This window comes from Ascaphus truei, chromosome 2, assembly GCF_040206685.1.
Source record: "Ascaphus truei isolate aAscTru1 chromosome 2, aAscTru1.hap1, whole genome shotgun sequence".
Taxonomy (NCBI): domain Eukaryota; kingdom Metazoa; phylum Chordata; class Amphibia; order Anura; family Ascaphidae; genus Ascaphus; species Ascaphus truei.
The window spans coordinates 66,628,871-66,653,005 of NC_134484.1; the positions used below are offsets into that span (position 1 = coordinate 66,628,871).

At 45.2% G+C, this 24,135-nt stretch overlaps 1 protein-coding gene across 4 annotated transcripts in view; it reads left to right on the forward strand.

The window, feature by feature from the left end:
• The window catches only part of STK3 (serine/threonine kinase 3), a 248,534-nt gene that overhangs the window by 43,994 nt on the left and 180,405 nt on the right, over window positions 1–24,135 (forward strand). For all 4 annotated transcript variants that reach the window (XM_075582648.1, XM_075582650.1, XM_075582647.1 and 1 more), the window contains exon 6: window positions 2,411–2,578. In XM_075582648.1, coding sequence (XP_075438763.1) covers window positions 2,411–2,578 — 168 coding nt within the window. The remainder of the gene's footprint in view (window positions 1–2,410; window positions 2,579–24,135) is intronic.

Genomic DNA, 24,135 nt, shown 5'->3' on the forward strand with positions numbered 1-24,135 from the left:
CTGGCCCTGACCGTGCGCTCCCACTGTGCTGGCCCTGACCGTGCGCTCCCTCTGTGCTGGCCCTGACCGTGCGCACCCTCTGTGCTGGCCCTGACCGTGCGCACCCTCTGTGCTGCCCCTGAGCGTGCGCTCCCTTTGTGCTGCCCCTGACCGTGCGCTCCCTCTGTGCTGGCCCTGACCGTGCGCACCCTCTGTGCTGGCCCTGACCGTGTGCTCCCTCTGTGCTGGCCCTGACCGTGCGCACCCTCTGTGCTGGCCCTGACCGTGCGCACCCTCTGTGCTGGCCCTGACCGTGCGCTCCCTCTGTGCTGGCCCTGACCTTGCGCACCCTCTGTGCTGGCCCTGACCGTGCGTACCCTCTGTGCTGGCCCTGACCGTGCGTACCCTCTGTGCTGGCCCTGACCGTGCGTACCCTCTGTGCTGGCCCTGACCGTGCGCTCCCTCTGTGCTGGCCCTGACCGTGCGTACCCTCTGTGCTGGCCCTGACTGTGCGCACCCTCTGTGCTGCCCCTGACCGTGCGCTCCCTCTGTGCTGCCCCTGACCGTGCGCTCCCTCTGTGCTGGCCCTGACCGTGCGCTCCCTCTGTGCTGCCCCTGACCGTGCGCTCCCTCTGTGCTGCCCCTGACCGTGCGCACCCTCTGTGCTGGCCCTGACCGTGCGCTTCCTCTGTGCTGGCCCTGACCGTGCGTACCCTCTGTGCTGGCCCTGACCGTGCGCTCCCTCTGTGCTGCCCCTGACCGTGCGTACCCTCTGTGCTGCCCCTGACCGTGCGCACCCTCTGTGCTGGCCCTGACCGTGCGTACCCTCTGTGCTGGCCCTGACTGTGCGCACCCTCTGTGCTGCCCCTGACCGTGCGCTCCCTCTGTGCTGCCCCTGACCGTGCGCTCCCTCTGTGCTGGCCCTGACCGTGCGCTCCCTCTGTGCTGCCCCTGACCGTGCGCTCCCTCTGTGCTGCCCCTGACCGTGCGCTCCCTCTGTGCTGCCCCTGACCGTGCGCACCCTCTGTGCTGGCCCTGACCGTGCGCTTCCTCTGTGCTGGCCCTGACCGTGCGTACCCTCTGTGCTGGCCCTGACCGTGCGCTCCCTCTGTGCTGCCCCTGACCGTGCGCACCCTCTGTGCTGCCCCTGACCGTGCGCACCCCCTGTGCTGGCCCTGACCGTGCGCACCCTCTGTGCTGGCCCTGACCGTGCGCACTCTCTGTGCTGGCCCTGAGCGTGCGCACCCTCTGTGCTGCCCCTGACCGTGCGCACCCTCTGTGCTGGCCCTGACCGTGCGCTTCCTCTGTGCTGGCCCTGACCGTGCGTACCCTCTGTGCTGGCCCTGACCGTGCGCTCCCTCTGTGCTGCCCCTGACCGTGCGTACCCTCTGTGCTGCCCCTGACCGTGCGCACCCTCTGTGCTGGCCCTGACCGTGCGTACCCTCTGTGCTGGCCCTGACTGTGCGCACCCTCTGTGCTGCCCCTGACCGTGCGCTCCCTCTGTGCTGCCCCTGACCGTGCGCTCCCTCTGTGCTGGCCCTGACCGTGCGCTCCCTCTGTGCTGCCCCTGACCGTGCGCTCCCTCTGTGCTGCCCCTGACCGTGCGCTCCCTCTGTGCTGCCCCTGACCGTGCGCACCCTCTGTGCTGGCCCTGACCGTGCGCTTCCTCTGTGCTGGCCCTGACCGTGCGTACCCTCTGTGCTGGCCCTGACCGTGCGCTCCCTCTGTGCTGCCCCTGACCGTGCGCACCCTCTGTGCTGCCCCTGACCGTGCGCACCCCCTGTGCTGGCCCTGACCGTGCGCACCCTCTGTGCTGGCCCTGACCGTGCGCACTCTCTGTGCTGGCCCTGAGCGTGCGCACCCTCTGTGCTGGCCCTGACCGTGCGCACCCTCTGTGCTGCCCCTGACCGTGCGTACCCTCTGTGCTGCCCCTGACCGTGCGCACCCTCTTTGCTGCCCCTGACCGTGCGCACCCTCTGTGCTGCCCCTGATCGTGCGCACCCTTTGTGCTGCCCCTGACCGTGGGCACCCTCTGTGCTGCCCCTGACCGTGCGCACCCTCTGTGCTGCCCCTGACCGTGCGCACCCTTTGTGCTGCCCCTGACCGTGCGCACCCTCTGTGCTGGCCCTGACCGTGCGCACCCTCTGTGCTGGCCCTGACCGTGCGCACCCTCTGTGTTGCCCCTGACCGTGCGCACCCTTTGTGCTGCCCCTGACCGTGCGCACCCTCTGTGCTGGCCCTGACCGTGCGCTCCCTCTGTGCTGCCCCTGACCGTGCGCACCCTCTGTGCTGGCCCTGACCGTGCGCACCCTCTGTGCTGCCCCTAACCATGATAACATTATTATATTGTGCATAAATCAATCGTGTGATCGCAGCCCGGTCTTCTCATTTCAAAGATGAATGTCTTCTTTCTGTTTGTATTTATTCCCAGGACACTATGGCAAAGCGCAATACTGTGATAGGAACTCCGTTTTGGATGGCTCCTGAAGTAATACAAGAAATTGGATACAACTGTGTTGCAGATATATGGTCACTGGGAATCACTTCCATAGAGATGGCTGAAGGCAAACCTCCCTACGCAGACATACATCCTATGAGGGTAAGGCTTCTTTTCACATTGTGTTCTTCAAATCGTTACATGTAGAGATGGGGAAAAAATTAAATGTATATATTTAATGCTGAAACTTTTTTGTTATATTGATATATGTATATTATTTACAGAGCGTCGGCAATGTACTTTGCATGTTCTAAAATGGGCAATAGAATGCAGTGAATTAGATTTACAACAAGTTATAAAAGCCAGACCGTAGCAAAGGGAACCAAACCAGAGCGATTAAAGTCTAAGGGGGTTAGTTACTAAAAACTCCCGGGTGCAAAACTGGGGCAAAATCAGTGCAGAAGATTTGCCTGAAATGTATCTAAGGAAACATACCGTTGCATCAGTGGGATTCCATTGTGTGTTTGATAAATATGGTGCCATTTTTTTCAATGGTTTTATCTCTATTTTGCAGCTTAAAGACGTTGCTAAGTAGGGTTTAGAGTTTAGTAAACCAGGGTCCCAGCTATCTGAAAGCGCTTTTAGTTCCCTACACTCCCTTTCGCTCACTTCAATCTGCAGATGAAGGACTCCTAACAGTTCCCAGAATCTCCTTGACGTCCTTTGGGACCCGAGTTTTAAGCCACGCTGCTGCCACTCTCTGGAACAGTCTTTGTCGTACAGTGAGACAGGCCCGTTCTCTGGAAATCTATATACCCACAGGCTCAAAACCGACCTATTTACACAGGTGTTTAATGAACCACAAGCTGTCCGGCATTTAATAGCAAAAATAGACTTAAAATAGTAGAAAAATGTATTATGAAGATCAACGTTTCGGTCTGCAGGCGAATCTTGATAAAGGTTCACCAGTGGACCAAAACGTCCACCTTTATATTAATCCTTTTTTCTACTATTTGAAGACCACTGGATTGCCACTATGTCTTTATTCTTAATACTATTGGCGGTTCTGTGATCATGCAGGACTGTTCTTGCAGAGCACCTGTGGCAGCTACGACACGTACCGTCTGCGCACCTTCACTTGGACGGCATTTAATAGCGACAGTACTGTCCCATCCTGTATTGTATCTTTCCTTGTGTTGGGTCTCTTTTGTAATCTTAATGTTTTCGTCTTTTCCTTTTTGTAGCTGTGAAGCGCTATGAGTCCCATTGAGAGAAAAGCGCTATATCAGTTGTTGTTATATAGAGCCCTCCGTGGTATGTTGTGAGACTTGCAAGTCCCATTGTATTTTAATAGTATCTAGTCCCAATGTTGAATGTTTGTTAATCTTTTTTTTTTTTTTTTTCTTCTTGTGGGGCATATACAAATTCTGTTCTGCAAACCACAAACTACTGCAAGAGGGTCTGTACTTTCACCCAGGTATTGTTCCACTTTTGCCCTGTGAAACTCCTAGGTTTCTGCTAAAGTTGGTGACAATTTTTTTTTCAAGCAGGAGGTAGTGCTACCTGAGTCAAATATAAATATCTGTCTGTCTGCCCTCTGTCCTTTTTTTTTGGTAACTTTTTTTAAACGCTTGGCTATCCATTCTCGGACAATGTTCGTGTCTTTGTAGATTTTGAGCAGTGGCGTATCTAGACATGTGCGGGTCCCCTGGCAACATTTTTATTCAGGGCCCCATTATGAGTGAACATATTAAGGAGTTTCCATTGGGCGCCCCCCCCCCCCCCCAGTGTGTTGGTGGCCCTGCGAGCCGCCCCCACTCTTTTTCACATCCTAACTCTCCTCATGTATTTCTCGCCCCCCTTTTTCCTCTCACACACTCCCTCCAGCTCCCTCAATCCTCCCCTCCTCGCATTCATTTCCCCCTCCCACAGGCCACACACACAATTTACCCACACACACATACAATTCTTTCCCTACAATACAGTACCCTCCCCCCCCCCCACAACACACAAATTAGAATTACCACCTACATGCACACTACAATAACCTCTCCCCCCCCCCCACAAGCTACACTAACACCCCTCTCCCCCGCACTCACACTACAATAACCCTGAAACACACACAGCACACTGTGGTACATACAGCACACTGAAAGATCAAACTGTAACACATTAACACAAACACACTAAGCATACTGACATACACTGACAGACTGAAACACACAGCCAATTGACTCACAAATACACACATACCTTCCCGCAGCAGCACATAGTAACTCCTCCTCCCCCTGATGTCAGGGAGAGCAGGGGCGGGCAGAGCTCTGCCTCAGTTCCACTCTCAGCCTCTGCTGCCTGCTCTCTCACCCCCTCGACTGGACTGCTGGGCCAGATGTCCTGGCGGGTCCCCCAAGAGTGCGTGCGCCCGGGCTATAGCTACGCCCCTGATTTTGATGGACTGTTTTTGAGGGGCCCTGTACCTCCAAGTTCATGGATCAAAGTGACCCCCCAGGAATTGCCATAGAAACCACAGCAGCAACATTGAAAGCCTGAATGAATTCAGAGGCTTTTAAGAAATGCAATTTGTAATTGATTTTCATAGAAACAAAAGACAAATCTTCGCTTTTAGCATGGTTGCATTCGTGTAAGCAAGATCATTTGATTGTTAGAAATGTACAATTTGTTAAATTCTCATAAGTTTGTACGTATTTTTTCCATGATGGCCGACTGGGAAGGTTAGTTACAGAAGTGTAGTGCTTTCTGTGGTCATTTCGTTGTGGTCATTCCCGGGTTTAGGGGGTTATTAAACTGTGATAGTGCCAATCGGGGTTCTATCATATGGAAACTCCCATGGATTCCAATTTGAGTTTCTGTGCAATAGTGTCCTGCTTGGCACTATCGCAGTTAAATGAATAACTCCTTTAGTTTTTATCACAAACTGGTGTCTTTTACCCATTCACACAGCTCATAATCGTATCTGACATGACCATTGCCTATAGACCGCAATCGGGCTGGAACTTCTGGGCACAAATCCCTCACATTTATTATATCTTGGAGAACATTTGAGACCCATAAGACTGGAGTTGAATAAATGGCTGCTTTTTAGCCATAGTTGTGGTAAAACATTTCCAGTAGAAAGAAGGAAATGAGTTAACGAGGTTATAATGCTCAAACGACTTAACCCCTTCACTTCCCGAGGGAGTAATTCAACGCAGGCTTTAAAGTTCTGTTGAATCGTTAATGGGGGAAAATGGCATGTTCTCAGCGTTGAACAATGAGCATGTTTTAGGATGACATGCTAATATCATATCATACATGTGTATGTGCGTATGTAGATTTTCCTGTCATTTTTTGCTCAGTACACATTTTTTGTATTCATACTCTGTTATGTGCTGTTACTTAATTTACATGGGACCATGGTCTGGGCAATCTATCAATGTGTGTGTGTTCAATGAAAAGGGGTAACTCCCTGAAGCATGTATGTACTGCCTGGGTGCTCCGAGCATTCATTCAATGTAGGAGTAATAGAAGAAATAGATGCACTCGTAGGTCTTCTTCCAAGGTAAGTGATTCATCCTACTATATTGTCGTAAAATCCCTGATCTTGGAAGAAGACATGTGAGTGCATCGAATTTTATTATTTTTTTTCTTTTCTATTTTTTCTTCTTCTATTATATATGTACAGTATGTGTTTTCGTAGGGAAAAAAACTATTAGGACACTAAAACAAGGCTTTAGATTAATATGGGGTAGAAAGAATTTGTCCAATCTCAGTTTGGTATTTCCCATTCCTAATAATATCATAATTACTATATCGCGTTACATAGGATACAGCCAGGTCACATAAATAATAAAACAAAAACAAGTTATTGCGGTGATGGTAAGAACATGTTACAGGCTTCTTCCACTAGGAACTACCAATATTGTCACCCGGTAGTAATCAATTGACATCAAACCAATACTGTGTTTCCAAATACAATTCTGTTCAATTATTACTATATTTTAATCGGGCAGCATACAAATGACCAGTACACAATAAACATGGCAGCCCCCTTGGTAAGAGTCTGTGTCCTCTTGCTTCTTTTTCTTTCCATTGAGGAGGAGTGTTTGGGGCTAGATGTGTATGGATGTTTTTGGCATCATATGCCTCGTAGATTGTTCAGTTGTAGAGGGTAGGAAATACAATGCGACGGATAAAAATAAGACGGGGCTAAACAAAAATAGACGTTTAAAAGCGTGCCGTTTCCATAACCAGTCAAAAAGTGACTGACGGGAGCGGAAAATACCTTCATTGAGAGAGCTGTATTGATTACAGATTAATTATTTGATTGGTCTAGCTTGATTTTCAGCGTAATATTTTCAAGCTTAATGTAATCATCTGCTGAACAGCTGGAATCACTCAAACCAGTAAATTGCATTTAGTTGCACCGGTTAGTAGAAGGTAAAGGGTAATTTTCCAACATGGGGTTTGGGAGGTAATAACAGCCATCCACGAATAAAGGTCAGCGGTCGATTAGAAGGATTAGAACTCCTTTAATTCTGATAATCAAATAAGTCTTGTACAAAGCTATGCTAAGTGACCATTTCTGGAATACACGTGCCATCACAATTGATTTTGTTGGTTTTATTGTGTTTTTAAGCTTTTTGTTGTAATGTATAAACCCATTGTGCAAAACCTGTGCTATTTGGTGTGCAATGTAAAATGATGTCTATGATCTGAAATTAGTGGATGGGCGCAGTAGCGGTCTAGAACATTTGGTCGTGGCCGTTTCGCCCGCAACCAAATGGCTGCTGGCACTTTGCCGTGACTCACCCTGGCGCCGGAAGCTACCGCCGCCGACCACTTCGCTGCTGAGGTAAGTGCTTAAACCCCCTACCTGAAAACCTCCTACCCTATGCCCTTACCCTAAGCCCTTACCCTAAAATCCTTTACCCCAAGTCCTTTCCCTAAACCTCCTACCCCAAGTCCTTTCCCTAAACCCCCCACCCCAAGTCCTTTCCCTAAAACCCCCTACCCTAAGCCCTTACCCTAAAACCTGTTACACTAACCCCTTTACCCTAAATCCTTCCCCTAAAATCCCTTACCCTAAAACCGGCAGCAATTAGGTGGTGTCGAAACAGCCGCGACCAAACGTCCCATTCTGTAAAGTAAAGTAGGGCTTCAGTTGACAGGTGCACATGGCAGAACTCATCTTTCAAGTGCAGGTGCAAGCTAATGGCCAAGATTTTTTAGGCCGTGTTTATTAGAAATAGGTGTACTACAAGTTCCCTGTTATTTCTGTGACACATATATATGACAGACTGGTCAGATTAGCGCAGCGGGTTCTTATAGAATAATATTGACAGACTGTAAAAACACAACCAGTTGAACACTCCTTTTTGTTTTGTAGTTGATATTTTGCTACAAAGTGGGAGAAAAGTGCCAAGCTAATACATAAATTCAATATATAAATGTTACTTTTGCTCACTTATGAAAAATAATTTGGAAATGGCTTTCACCCTTTGAAACGTTTGCAGCCATTGGTGTCTCCTGGATCCTTTGATCACTAGCCGGCCAGGAACGGGAGAGGAGGGTCCCCTTTTCCATCCCAATTGCAGTCTTGTCTTACTGAAAATTGAGGTCGTGATCATACCCCAAAACAAGTCAAATGTAACTTAATCTGGAGCAACTTCATAAGGCCCAGAGGTCGGCACTTAATATGACGTTGCCCCAGCGCCATGAGGCACTGAAAGAGTTATTGCACTCAAACTATAGTGATAATAAGGTACTGTAGGGATCTAGTGGACATCTAGTGATCTAATCACACTAGTAACTTGGTTCCTAAGAAATGTCAAGGTTTTTGTCCCCATTGCTTATTTTTCAGCTTGAACTGACCTCACAAGCTTCCTGGACATGTGTTGATTTATTTCGATTCTGTTTTAGTGATGACATTTGACTGATAAAGACAAGCATGAAAGCCAGGGTCAATTTCCCTTGCTTTTCCTGGACCCTGTCCACGGTCTGCGGTATTTTTTGTAAAAGTACAATTTTTGTTACTTGGGAATGCATGTTGAAATGATCCTGCACACTGTTTAGCTGGAGGGCCGGCTGGCACTGCCACAAAGCTAATCTATTGCCAGCAGGCCATTTCCTTCTTGGCCGTGCTGAGGCTTTAAATAGAAATCTTACATGACTTTTTAAACAAGTGTTTTTGGCAGAGAGGAAATGGTGGATTCCTTACAAACAAGCATCGCTTCCTCTTGATAACCACACTGCAGCTACTTTTTGAATTGTACCAGGTTACACGTTGAAGGCAGAGCATAGTAGTCACAGGTTGGCAGCATTTTTGTGGTATGGAGGAAGTGTGTTCTCCTGAGTCTCTTTTGTCTCATAGCTGCCTCTTGACCTCAATTCGACAACTCATCATTTGTAATTTCTTTTCCATGTATCTTTATGCGTCAGCCGTTTTATAATGCTCTGACCACAGCAGAATAGTGGTCTAATTTTTAGTGTGTAAAATACTGGTAGAGAAATTGATTTGCGGGACATGGTGCTGGCATTGATTTTTGGTTTTTATCCTCCTGTTTTGTCTATAAACCACACGACGACTCCTGCTCCTTCATTCCCATTCATCATTTTATTGTGAATGTGGCATCTCAACATTGTCATATCAGAAACGGAACGTGGCTGAAGCTATATTGCGTGCAAAATAAGATGCCCAATTCTTACGGGTGTTGATGGCTTCATACCTATTTTGTTGGGGCCTGTGTGCTAACACGATCTGCGCATCTTTTTATTTTTTTGCGTTGAATGTCGTGGTAAAAAGTAGTAAATAGCACAATAAAATATTCAAGGTTGTTATGACTAAGGCTGAGTCCCCGCTGGCGCTGAGTGCACTTAGCACTTGGCGCGCTTACCTTGGTCAATGTGGATGTCACATCCACGCGCACGCCCTCATGCACTCGGCGTTTAGATAAAAAAAAAATGACTTTCGAGTGCGCTCAGCTTGCCTGCAACGCCTCCCCCCCGCGCCCGCTTGCGATATAGCTAGGACTGCCGAGCGCTCATGCTTGGAGAGCTGGTGACATCACCGCTCTCAAGCATGAGCGCAGTCAGCGCCAGCGGGGCCGCAGCCTATCCCATTACGCATAGTTCGTATCTGAAATTATTTGATGTGATGCAATTTAATGCTTTAAGTGCTGGAGGGGTCACAGCCCCAGAGTGCCACCACCCCTTCTGCACTGCGATCACTTTCTCGGAAGTGAACGCTCGGTCACTGATAGTCAGTGTTCCTCCTTCCGTTCCACTTCCTTGTAGATGGAGTTCTGGAGCGGGGAAAGCTATGTCTCCTAGAAAAATAAGCAGGAACTTTATGGCTACTATGTCATTAGGCCCCTGGGTTGCCAGACTCCAAGATGTAGTAGCCAAGTCTAAAGGGCACCCAAAGTGTTAAGTAATAATTGTGGATTTAAATTTTTAGACAAGTATCTGTAAATCTAAATTTGTTAAATATATTTTAGAATAATAATACTGTGAAGCGATTATATTTTGTTAATATATATAATAAAACATCAGTGCAGTGTGAAAAACAAATTTGGTTGATACCTACCAACATAAGCGCTTCTAATTCTGCCTATAACACAGTAAATCCGCTCTCATGAAGTAAGATTCATATAGTGCAATGTCCATAAAAAGTATTTTAGTATGCTTAATAAAAAGAAGTGAGATTAGGTGCTGCTTCTTTTTTCTTTAAAAGGATTCCTTCCTGAATGTGGTTAAATGGAGTATCTAGAACAGTGGTTTCAAGCCTTTTTTAGGCTATGGAATCCTATAATAAAATTGTGAAATTCTGACTAACCCCAACCCTTTCTAATAGTGCGTCTTAGATCAGATGCATTTTCAATTCTTCTGCTGCCAGAATGACTCTACTCTTTCCTAAATCTGTCTCGGCATATCCCCTGCTGAAATCCCTTATCACACACTCAATTCTCCTCAATTTTAAAGATTTACACTCTTCTGCCCCTCCTTACATCTGAGCCCTAATTTCTTGCTATACACTATCCGACTCTTGCGTTCTTCTCAAGGATGTCTTCTCTCTACCCCCTTTGTATCTAAAGCCCTCTCCCGCCTTAAATCTTTCTCACTGACTGCCCCACACCTCTGGAATGCCCTTCCCCTCAATATCCGACCAGCACTGTATCCATATATAAGACCCATCTTAAAACACAGCTCCTTAACGAAGCATATGAGTAGCTCCATGGCTGATACTTTACACCTCAATACATAAACGTTGACCCTTGCAGACGCACTTACCAGATCATCTTTCTACTGTCTCTGTACGTTTTTTTTTCCTACCTACCAATTAGATTGTAAGCTCTTCGGAGCCGAGACTCATTTTGCTAAGTGTCACTTTTATGTCTGAAGCACTTCTTCCCTTTGTGTTATTTGTATTTGTTATTTATATGATTGTAACTATTACTGCTGTGAAGCGCTATGTACATTAATGGCGCTATATAAATTAAGATATATATTTATTCATACATATTTCATACAGTTTTCAAATGACATGAAAATTACGGGGGACCCTATAGGGATACCCGCGGAACCCAGGTTGAAAAACACTGATGTAGAAGATTGAAGCGCAAACACCATCCTCATGGTGTAGTAATATTTAATAACATACAAGCTGTATTAAATTATTAATCATATGCACTCACAAACGTAATTAAAAACAAGGCACATCAAAGGGTAATGATTCTCGTGCTTTGGGCTCGCCTGGATGCGTCCACGATGTATGTGGTCCAACCGACAACCGGTCTTCACATCGTCCTGGTTCCCAAACCTCGGTGTGTGGCTCTGGTTTCCGGGTGACGACTCTTCCAGTGGCAGCACAGAGTTCCCTGCTTATTGCTTCCATTCAGACGCGTTTTGTCAGTGCTCGGACAACTTACTTTATCTGCTATAGGGTTTAAATACCCACAGCAGTTTAGCCCCTTCTATATCTGGGCTTAGAACATGATTGGGATCAAATACAAAATAATGCAAAACATAATCTATATGTGTTTTTGAATATACAAGTTCATACAGTCATCTAGGGATGCATACAACCCATTAGTGTGATTTAAAATAATTAAACATCTCCTAATTATCCTCAAATTAGAATAGGTATCAAATATACCTTTACCATAATGACAGGGATGGCTATATACCTCTATTGCATGTCTTAGGCTGAGACCCTGCTGGCGCTGAGCTCGCTTGTGGCGCTTACCTTCTTCAATGTTGATCACCACATCCCCTCTCCCGCTGTGCTCGCGTGCTCATGCGCGTGCACACACGCTCTCCCAAGCGGTCTGCTTGGGGAGACAAGGGAGAGATACTTCTGTGCTGAGAGCAGGGTGACCCTGTTCTGACAAATGGGAAGAGAGGGCGAGATACGTGCTACAATGTGGTTGTGACCTACAATACGTGGGTCGTACGACACGCCCTCTGAGCACTCGCTTCCTGGAGCATAGGAGAAATGTAATAAATGGTATTAATTCCCATAGTGTATCCAGACATTTCAAACTGCTGCATAATGGGGATCCTAGAACTCTCACTATTATGGGTCTTGAATACTTTTCTCCTCTTGCTCTGGGTGGCGACCGCTTTAAGATTCTCTGTCGCCAGGAGACATTCTGGATCCACCAGTTAGGCACATTGTCTCCTGGTGGACTTAATGAGTGTTTGGACACAAGTACCCTGGTATAGTTCCTTCTTCCAAAATCCCTTCCTGCTACTAGCACCCATTTATATGATGTTCCTTTTAGTTCTTCTTCTCCTGCCTCTTATTGAGATCATATACTTATAATATATCATTTTTCACGAAGTGTTATGTGTCCATTACACTAAATAGATCTATATGTATTTATTTTTATTCATATTAGTTGCCTTACTGGGAAATATATCCACATCTATACAGGTTTCCGAGTCTTTTTAACACTGACTGCTATTATAGATTATGATTGTGTTATAAGATCTACTCATGAATTTGATACATTTCAACATATGTATACCCTTTTATGTTTTAACATTTTTATTTAATTTCTTATCTTTATTTTTTAGAATATTATTTATATGGTTTTGATACAATATATTTTAATATTTCTTTTTATAGTTTCCAATAGGTACTATTGTTGCATTTTTGAGCTTAATAAATTCATTTAATACACATGAGTTGTATTCTGTATAGCTTCTTGTTTCCTGTGTCTATTTCATGTATCTTTTTTTATTTTAGTTTGATGTTTATATTCCAATCCTTAAATTGTATTTAACATGTAACCTTATTAGCCCTAGAGTCATTTCATTGATAATACCAATAAAGATTGAATTAATGACTAATTCATGAGGGTTGCCAAGCAACAATAGGGTTTTTATATCCCTTCATGTGAACTCTGAACTCACTCCCCCTTTGAGAAAGTCGCTGTTGCGACGAAACGCGTCAGGGACGTCACTACGTTACTACGTCACGACATTGTGTCAATACGGAAGTGCGCGATCTGGTCGGGTCGCGCTGGATGTTTATACAGACCTTTTGTTCCTCTGAATGAAGTGAGACACCTAGCCCAGCAGCAGAAAACCCACGGAAGGGCTACACCAGGTGGTTTACGATTCTGACTGACTACAAGTATCATCTTTTCGGTGGACCCTATCCTTGGATTGCGGTATTATTGCAGCTTGGCGGTGATATTATTTCACAACTGTTCTTTTATATTTGACATCTTGTGAGTGCGATTCTTATCCCTCCCCCTCTCCCACCCCCCCCCCAATAAATTGTTACAATTTTACGCTATGGGGCGTGCGCTCTCTCCTATATATATATATATATATGAGAGAGAGAGAGAGAGAGAGAGATAGAGGGAGGGAGAGAGAGAGAGATACAGCCAATGATACCCCCCCTCCCGTAATAGCCATGCCCCCCCACTCCTGCTCTAAAAATGTTGCAGGACAGCGATCGCTCATGCTTGGAGAGCTCGTGACATCACCGCTCTCCAAGCATTAGCGAGCTCAGCGGCAGGGGGGCCGCAGCCTTAGATATTTGACACATAAGATTTTTTTAAAATATATGTAGAGAGAAGGGTTTGTCAGTCGCGCTCCTTCAATAATATCAAAAGTGTAATTGTGTAATGGGGAACAGCGATATATACGTTGAATAGAAAAACAATATATGGTAGGTACAAAAAAATAATAATTTGACTAAGAAATTAATAATTGTAATGAAGTCCACAAAAGTCAATATATGTAAAGAGAACAAATAGAACCCCAAAAATGTCTCCAATGGGCTCAGGAATCAGGAACCGCTCCTCCAAAGATGAACCACATCAGAAAAGATATTTAAAAAAACAAAGGTGAAAAGCGCACGCGCCATAGTGTGATACAGTATAAAAATATTTAATGGATCTAGCGTTTTGACAAATCCTCAATCCAAGATGAAAAGGTTAATATCGCATAGTGTGTATAACTGGTATTATAGGCGAAAGCTGGTAAATTCAGGGCATTATTGAAATCCCTGCTCTCTGATTGGTTAAAATTCCGGGCATTATCCAATCAGTAATGGCCTGGAATTTTTGGCAGCTTGCCAAGTTTTTTCAGGCAATCAGCTTTCAGGTTTCATTCACAAAGAGTGAAATTTGCACTTAGACAGGGGAGGTGATTGGACAGAAGGCACTGACTCCTCCCCCACTCTGCAGAGAGCTCCGCACAGGAGAGTGAAGGGAAAGGTTTGTGTGTCTGCTGAGTGTGTTTTGTGGGTGTAAAGGGGGCAGCAGAGTGTTTTATTAGTGTGTGTCTTCTGTTGGTGTGGTGTGTGTTTTGTGGATGAAGAGGGGGCAGCAGAGTCTTGTTGGTGTGTTTCTATTGTGTGTGTTTTGTTCTTGTAGAGGGGGGCTGCAGTGTGTGTGGCTTCAGTGTGTGTTTTGTGGGTGGAGGAGGGGTGCAGAGTGTTTTGTTAGTTTATGTCTGCAGTTTGGGTTTACAGGGGGCTGCAGTGGGTGAAGAGGGGGGGCTGCTGGTGTGTGTCTTGTGGATGTAGAGGTGGCAGAGTCTGTTTTGTTGATTTGTGTGTCTGCAGTATGTTTTGTAGGTGCAGAGGGGTGGCTGCAGTGTGTGTTTTGTGGGTGGAGGAGGGTGGGTGGAGGAGGGGTGCAGAGTGTTGTGTGTGTCTGCAGTGCGTGGGTTTACATGGGGGCTGCAGTGGGTGTAGAGAGGGGCTGCTGGTGTGTGTTTTATGGATGTAGATTGGTCAGCAGTCTGTTTTGTTAGTGTGCGTGTCTGCAGTGTGTTTTGTGGGTGTAGAGGGTGGACTGCTGTGTTGTGTGGGTGTTTTGTGAGTGTAAAGGGTGGAGGAGGGCTGCAGTGTGTTTTGTGGGTGTAGGGGGGGGGTGGCTGCAGAGTGTGTGTATATATAGGGGGGGTTGCAGAGTGTGTGTATATATTGGGGGTTGCAGAGTGTGTGTGTGTGTCTGTGTATATGTACAATTTACTTTTAATAAACTTGCAGTAAAAGCATAAGAATGTAGACAATCATGCTGATAAAAATCAATATGACTACAAAAATGTATCTTTTTTATGAAAAATTAAAAATAAAATAAAAATAAGCCTACATTTAGCCTATAATAGTAATAATCCCCTCAGAACAGGGCATTACTGGCCAATAATGCCCTGGCTGGGTTCAGCTCTTCCAGCCAGGGCATTATTGGCCAGTAATGCCCTGTTCTTCAGGGATTATTACTTAAATAGTGTTACCGGACATCCATTCAGCTCAGTAGAATTTAAAGGATTCTGCCAATCTCTGGTATTCAATGCCAGCTCACAAGTCCCATATTTCCCGTATCTCAATGTAGGAAATCCAGATCTTTAGATACAAGGTATAATTCCAGCCTCACGCAAATCAATAATAAGTTAATGGGAGTTCAGAGCAACAACCGCTGGTAAAGTTAATGACGTTATTAATTACACTAGTACCAAGGGGGATTTAAATGTAGCTATAGACCTAGAAGCCTTTTTAATGGAATAATATTGCAGTCTCATCCTCCTTCATCCTTTCACTGTGGGATCTGTGTGTCTACCTTTTAGTTTTAAGACTTTTCTACACTATTTTATTCCCCCCTTTTTTTCCTGAATATTATTCCTTATGATTGAAAATAAATGTTCTTTATTTGGAATCATGCATTTCTTCTTATCCAAGATCACAAGAAATATCCCAAGACAGATCTTGGTTCATATCACCAGGCTTGTTACAATAGTAACAGGTAAAAGCTTACATGTTTTGTGTGTGTGTGTGTGTGTGTGTGTGTTGATATTCCCATATAACCCTTTTTTATCGTTGTGTGGGGTCATGGGATGTACTACTCTGGAACTTTGAAATCAAATTTGTATTTGGACTCTGAGAAACTGATTTTGGGACCATAGTATTGTACATTGCTCACTATTTGGGCCTGTCTCACATTCTACTCCAACTATCCTGACATTTAGACAATGTAATTTATTGCTCCTAGATTCAAATTATTTTGGTTAAGAGATTACATTTATTTTTCTCTTTTTGGGTGCCAAATTTATTTTCATCAATTTCTTTAAATACATCCATTCCCTGCTTCCATAAGGAACCCCATATTTCTACTCACCCGTTGGGTGTCATCAGAGGAACACTGTGTTTATTGGACTGTTTCTGATTAAAATCCATATTAGATTACGTAAATTGATCGCACTGTACCCAAACTAATTAGCTGCTTTTGGTACTTTGGCAATCAAAGTTTTTTCCTGCAGGTACCGCCAGAGAAAGTTGCCGGTGCACTGGTCTATTCTTCTGGTGACTTTCAAAATTGGTGGAACCCAGGGGCAGATCTGAGGTGAAATGTGGCCCAGGCATTTCACCTACTTGCCGGCCCTCAAGCGGCGTCATGATGTCACATAATGCTGCAGCGTCAAGGCTGCTCTCTTACAGAGGCGCCGCTCTCCCCCCCTGCAATCGGTTTCAATGCTGTGGGGAAAGAGTGCGGGTCCTCTGTAACCACGATGCACAGCACGGTGCTGCAGGCGTGCTGTGGCACCGTCCCACCAGACATATGCCCAGTGTCTCGATGGGCCAATCCATCCCTAGAGGACCCCCTTTTCAGTTCTGGAGTTCCTTTCACGGTTCCTTTAGTCTAGATGATCACAATTTACCATCTCTCGTGTCTCTTCACAAACCAAATGAATCTGGAAACGTCACTGGATCTTTATTCTTCTTTGCTGTTTCTTTAGTTCTTTGATCTTGACCACTGCACTTACTACTGTTTTTGAGCATGGCGATTCGAGACTGACCCCTGCGACCGGGCACACCCTCTCTGTCCTCTCTGCAAGTTGTGGGTTGTTAATTACAGCTGGCCCTGCTTTTTAATATAGTTGGTGTGTTTTCTTGCTTGAATATGGAAATTAATATTTACGATAATCTGTTTTTTCAATACGTGGCACTACCCCTTCTAGAAAAAACTGGATGGTTTTTCAGTTTTAGAAAATGTGAATTAGGTGTTGGGTCTTTAAGCCATTTGAGACATTGGTGAAAGTTGGAAATGTATTTAGTGACACAGCACAGCACGGCTCCCCCCGCCTCTCAACAGAAACACATGTAAACTATTTCAGGAAAATAATTAGATTAAAGTCAGCGTTATTTATACGTTTGCAAGAACATTTAAAAGTAACAAATTGTTGCAGTGAATTGGAACAGAGGACTGAGAAATACACCTCGTCAAGTTTGATTATCCTTTATTAATAAAAATATTTTCGTTTAATACTACATTTATGGCGTGTGAAACGCCTCACATGGTCTTGTCACGCTACAGAATGAATTTACATATTTGTACAACATTACGTTTGGCCAGCAACTGAAACGTGTAAGCTAAATACAAATAATTAGCCATACCTAGAACACATACATCGAATAATGAAGAGACTGTAAATATATCCTCCAAGCTGTGCAAGCAACTACTAAAAGAAAACATTCCAAATGTTGTTCTTATTTAGAGTGGATATCACCTGCCAAAATATACAGGGCATTTTTGTAGACCGTAGGTTAGTATTCCTTTTTCGTTACGCTACTTTTTCTTTCCCCCCCTTAATTTTTTCTTATCCTAGCAGCATTTCCTCTTTGGCCTTTGCTGAGAAGGACTGTTGGTGAGAGGATTGAAAAAGTGTTATCTTATTTAAGAGTGCAGATTCGTTGTAGGTTGTGAATACCTTGTAGCAGACCAACATAAACTTTCTTTATAGGGGAAATTATAGTGTACAGAGATTTCAAACTCTCGTAAGTTTCTTCTTCAAGTGAACTTTCAGCATGGCTTCTGCAAATAAAAATATTACTTGTTGGCACATTCACATGTCTCAGACAGGTCCGCAAGCCTGCTTTTCACCATTATCGCTTAGCATATGTAACCCACCCTCTAATGGGTTACTAGTATGGTTAGTGTGTACTACACCCCACTCTGTGTTGTCATGGGATCATGACATCACGGAGAGTATGTAAGGGGAGGGGACTGTTCAAGAAGGTTAGGTTCCAGGAGGACAAGCAGAAAAGAGACTCGGGGAGAGTAGAGAAGTAATGTTTATAAAGTAATATTACAGACTAGGCCCCCTGTTTATTATGTTGTAGAGGGACTGTACCCTTTAAGTAAGGATCCCCAAAAGAAGGAATGGAGTCCTGAATATTATAGGACAGGGAATATGGCACGCCATGCCGCAGAGGGCACAGGAAAGAGGACTGCCGGGTGTCGGTGGATCAACGCTAACCGTGGATCTGCATTAAGGTTTCTCATCAGTCTGTATGGAAGTGGCAGTTCTCAAACAGGCCAAAGGTATGGGGTCACGTGAGAGAGACCCGCTATGACTCCTTTAGGGCCTAGTGAAATCAGATTAATACCGATGATATTCTGAAGCAACGGGGTCCCACATTTACGTAGACCAACTAAGTAAATGTATCTCCATTCGATTAAGAGTGGACACTAATGGAAGAATCATATTCCTGTATCTCTGCTATAAAATACAGTGCAACGTTTCAAAATGTGTGTTGAGGGTCCCTGCGCTTGTGGACACGAATAAATGACAGTTGTACTACAAAAGTTCCCGGCATCCATTATTCTACAACCTTGCTACCTCATCGCCCAGCTGCCTGAATCCAACCCCTGAGTCAGGGTAACCCATGCGGATTAGCCATATATAACACAAGGGTTACACATACAATGCTTCCACTGCAGCCAGGGATTCTGGGTAATGACATGCATCTGGGTAAAGACACCTTTTTTTTATTTTTTTTTAAATGCTCATTTTAACATGACCCATATAAATTTGTGGAGAGTAGTGGTGTTATGCATAGCTTTGTAGGTGAGCACAAATGTCTTGAATTTGACTCTGTACAGTATGGGTAGCCTGTATAGTGACTTGCATAATGGTGCAGTTGGTGATGTATATGAGCCTGGCTGCAGCATATAGAATTGACTGGAGATTAGACAGGCGGCAGAGGGGAAACCAACTATAAGCAGTTTGCAGTAGTCTAGTCGGGATACGAGTACGCAAGATTTGTGGTGGATTGTTCCGTAAGAAAAGGACATATTTGAGCAATATTGCAGAGGTGGAAACGACATGATTTTGAGGGGTACTGTGTGCAGGGGGGGGGAGTCCAGGATAATACCCAGGCATCTAGTTTGGGGTATCACGATTATGGGGAAGTTCTCTATTGCAAGGGAGAAATACGGTATAGGTGTAGAGTTGGAAGGAGGAAAATAAGTAAAATTTTTGACCAGTTGCGTTTAAGATAGTGACTGGAAATCCACGAGGAGATGGCAGAAAGATAGTTGGTGATCCAGGATTGGAGAGAAGGGGAGAGGTCAGGAGAGGAGCGGTAGATTTGGGTATCTGCATAAAGGTGGCAAAACCAATTACTGTATTAGTTTACCAAGGGAAGAAGAATAAATGGGGGGAAGAGTAGAGGTCCTAGAACACACTCCTGGGTACACCAACTGTGAGTGGGAGTGAAGAGGAGATTAGGCCTGCAATGGAAATACTGAAAGTGCAGTCAAAGATATTGTAGTGTTTCTGAGGCCATTAGAATAGAGGGTGTGCAGAAGGGAGGGGTAACGCTCTTAAAGTAGCAATGCAGTTTGCATTTTTTAATACATTTTTTTTTGTTTTATAGATGCAGCAGTTGCTTAGCTTTTAAATATAATGACCTAATCTGCCGATTGATCACGGGAGAACGGATCGATCGGCAAAGATCCTGCTTTCGTATATAGTTGCTGTATCAACCCAAGGAAGTGGAATGCATTAACTCAGGGGGTCTCAACCAGTCCTTAAGCACCCCCCCCCAACAGGTCAGGGGTTAAGGCTTCAGCACCTGCGGCTCAATCAGTAGCTTGTGCTGAATCAGGGATATCCTAAAAACCTCTACTCTTACAAGGCAAATTAGGTGAAAACATTTATATTGGTAAATCATTTTAGCCTTATTGGGAGCTGCAGTTTTTGCATCTGGTTTTACCTTTTTTTGGCCAAATCTACGGAAGGTTACCAAATATTGTAAAGAGAAACCCCTTATCAGATTAAATTGTTGCAAATCTGTTCTTTCCATTTGGTATAGGAAATATGAAATTGCTGCAATAAATGCAGGCAACTTTCTTGAGCGTGTGATGCAATTTTGGACAGAAAATTTTGAGACTAGCATACTGTACACTGCTCTGCTGAGATTCCTCACCAATTCCTCCTAGTCATTGTCTTTGGGAAGAACACAGATTTGATGTGTTCTGGATGGACTGTTAAACTTAATGTGGAGAGGGAACAGCTGCTTTATGCCATACATATGTGCCGGACTCTGGTGTTCTGAGGTCAGGGTGTTGGGATGGAAACTTTGACCCCCTTAATAGCAACGACAGTGCTGCTTTATGAGGACTATTTTACTCCTATGCTTTGGCATTGCATTGGCCTGTATCTGTATGTCCACATCTGTATATCAGTGTTTCTCAACACTCCTCAGGGAATCGCAGGCCGATTTTGTGTGTAACAAATGAGTTACCAAACTCACAACTTGAATATGCAATTGGTTGGTTGTCCCCAAAATATGTCCTGGCTCTGGTCAGTAGAGTGGAAGATTGTGTGTGTGTGTATATGTACACACACACACACACACACACACACACACACACACACATATATATTTTATTATTCGCGTGTGTATCCATTTACAGGTAGTCCTCGCTATCCAACTTTACAATGAATGGCATATCCAACGTTTTTAAATGCAACCCTATGGGCGGGTTTTCGACGCTGGAAAGCATTATCCAACGCCTGAATGCGTTATCCAACACTCACCGCCACTGATTAACATGGGACTCACTTTACAACGGTTTCACTATCCAACGCTACATTTTAGAACGGATTCCGTTGGATAACCGAGGACCGCCTGTATGTGTGTTTCTGTGTATTTACACATTTTACATTGCAGAGCCAGCAACCAACCTCCCACTGATGTGACCCAAATGGTCGAAACAACTGTCTGAGTAGGTTTACTCCCTTCCTTAACCCAGGCTGTGCTGAAAATATGTGTAACACGGCAGGCATAAGCTCATAGGGGTCCATGTTAAAATGGATGAGAAGTAAAGAGTGACACACAGTGCTCAGTTGCATGTCATTACCCAGAATCCCTGGCTGCAGTGGAAGCACTGTTCACTAAGTCAGCGGTGCACAAACTGCCTGCGCCCCCCCCTCACCTCTAATGTTGCATCAAATGAAGCTGGGTGGTCATGTGACGTCACGTGACCCGCAACAGCATTTGACGTCACGCCTCCATGACAACGGGCGTCATTTGACGCCGTGTTGCCATAGAGACACGTGACTGAAGCCGGGTAAGTAAGTTTACAGAGGCCTCACGCTCTCAGCACAGGGTCTCTGTAAATGCTGTGCCCGCCCCTAGAAACGTCTTGCGCCCCCTAGTTTGTGCACCCCTGCACTAAGTGATACTGGGGAAAGACAGGGTTGCAGACCTGTCTGAGACATGCAAATGCACCACACGTGGTATTTTTATTTGCTATATACAGGTAAACCCCGTTATAACGCGCCTCGTTATACCGCGATTCGGTTATAACGCGGTTTTCCCGTGGCTCCCGTTTAAAAAAAAAAAAAACACACTGCACACATTCTCACTGCTCACACTGCACACACTGCTCACACTGCACACAATGCTCACACTGCTCACACTGCTCACACTGCTCACACTGCACACACTCTCACTGCACACACACTGCTCATTGCACACACTGCACAATGCACACACACTGCTCATTGCTCATACTGCACACTGCACACAGCAACCACTCTCACTGCACACACTGCTCACACTGCACACTGCTCACACTGCACACTGCTCACACTGCACACTGCACACAGCACACACTCTCACTGCACACTCTCTCACTGCACACTGCACACACTCTCACTGCACACTGCACACACTCTCACTGCACACACTGCTCATTGCTCACACTGCACACACTGCTCATTGCTCACACTGCACACACTGCTCACACTGCTCATTGCTCACACTGCACACACTGCACACTGCGCACACTGCACACTGCTCATTGCTCACACTGCACACTGCACACTGCACACACACTGCTCATTGCTCATACTGCACACACTGCACACTGCACACACACTGCTCATTGCTCACACTGACACACACTGCACACTGCACACACTCTCACTGCACACACAGCCCAAGACCCACACATACAGACCCAGCAGCTGCACTATACACACTAGTAATGGTATATCCCTGTGTGTCACGTTCTACAAAGTTAAATACAGTGTAATAACTTCAGATATGTGATCAATTGCACATACTGTATATTTTTGTGCTGTGTGAAGCACAGAGTAAATTGGCAGCGCTGTATAAAAGTAAGTACAGTACTGTACTGTACCGGCTCTTACCTGTCTTAAAACGAGCAGCCTTACTAAAGCCCTCCAGTCCACCTCTTAGCAGGGGATGATGCAGCAGAATGATAAGGGGGATAACAGCACAGGGAGAGATCACATTAAGGACAAGGAAGTGGGGGCAGAACCAGGGACTGCTGCACCCGACAGCGAACAGTCTTACACAGTGATTCAGGCACCCCTCACGTTCGCCGTGCGCATGCGCCGTGCGGCTCGTGAGGTGTGGATGTTGGCTGCCAGTTCCCTCTGCTCCTCTGCGGTTCGTCGTGTAATGACCCAGCGGGGTCATGTGACGTCACGGCATGGCAACGTGACCCCGCGGGGTCATTTTACACCAGTTAAAGTTGCACAAACATGACATTAAAGTTTGTTAAAAAGATTAAAAATTGAATAAAAATTAACACAACTGAAGTGATCTAATATACCCTGTATAATACAAAAAAAAATACTGTGTGTAAAATAGAATCAAACATTGTAATAAAGTGACACTTACACACACCTCTGACCCCTCTGCCATTTTAATCCTACAACACACTGTGCTGTCTGAGAGCTGGTAAATACATACTGTACTCGGGTACTGTACTTAAGCCCTCCAGATCAGTTGTTAAAAGCCTCAGGTTTTCAACACTAGGAAAAGGCATACTGAAGACCCCTGGCAGGTAGAAATGGCGGAAACTTCAACCAAACGTAAGAGGTTTACTGTCCAAGAAAAAATTGCTGCGCTTGACAGAATAAAATCTGGAGTCACGCAAACCCAAGTGGCTAGAGACCTAGGACTGAATGAGTCTACAGTTCGCGGATGGAAAAAGGAGGAGGAGAAACTTCGTGATGCAGTAAAATCCATAGAAACAGACGATGGACTGAAGCGTAATCGTTTGCGGGAACCTAAAGACAGCCAGTTGGATAAAGCTGTTTTTCAGTGGTTTGTCCAAGAAAGATCCGAAGGCATACCTCTGTCTGGACCCCATCTGCAAACGCAAGCCAAAAAGTTTCACAGCCAACTTCACGGCAATGCTTCAACCTCCTTCGCGGCAAGTATTGGATGGCTAGATCGCTTTAAAAGGCGACATGGAATAAGTAAAACCGCTATATCAGGAGAGATACGGTCAGCTGACGATGAAGCTGCATGCACGTACCCTGCCCAACTTCGACAGATAATTGAAGATGGTGGCTATACCGCAGAACAGGTTTATAACTGTGATGAGACCGGGCTGTGTTTCAAAATGCTGCCGAATACCACTCTGGCCTGTAAGAATGACGACCAGCGTACACAAGGATTTAAACAAATGAAAGACAGAGTGACTGTACTTTTTTGTGTGAACCAAACTGGAAATCACAAACTGAAGCCACTTTGTATTGGCAAGTTTAAGTCGCCGCGGTGCTTCCACCATGTGAACATGGGTACTATGCCTTTTGCGTATGACTTTAGCAGAAATGCCTGGATGACTGCCAGTATTTTTGAAAGGTGGTTTCATCAACAGTTTGTACCAGAGGTCCGTAAAAACTTACGTCAACAAAGGCTGGATACAAAAGCTTTGTTGTTACTTGACAACTGCCCTGCACATCCCCCGGGCCGATAGCCTAATAAGCCGAGATGGAAAAATAAGGGTCAGCTACTTGCCCAAGAAGACGACATCCAAAATACAGCCGCTTGATCAAGGCATTATTGCAACCTTTAAGATGAACTTTCGGAAAACAATGATACATCGAATAATCACAAGTGAAGATTATGTTATGTCATTTTTAAAGAAAAT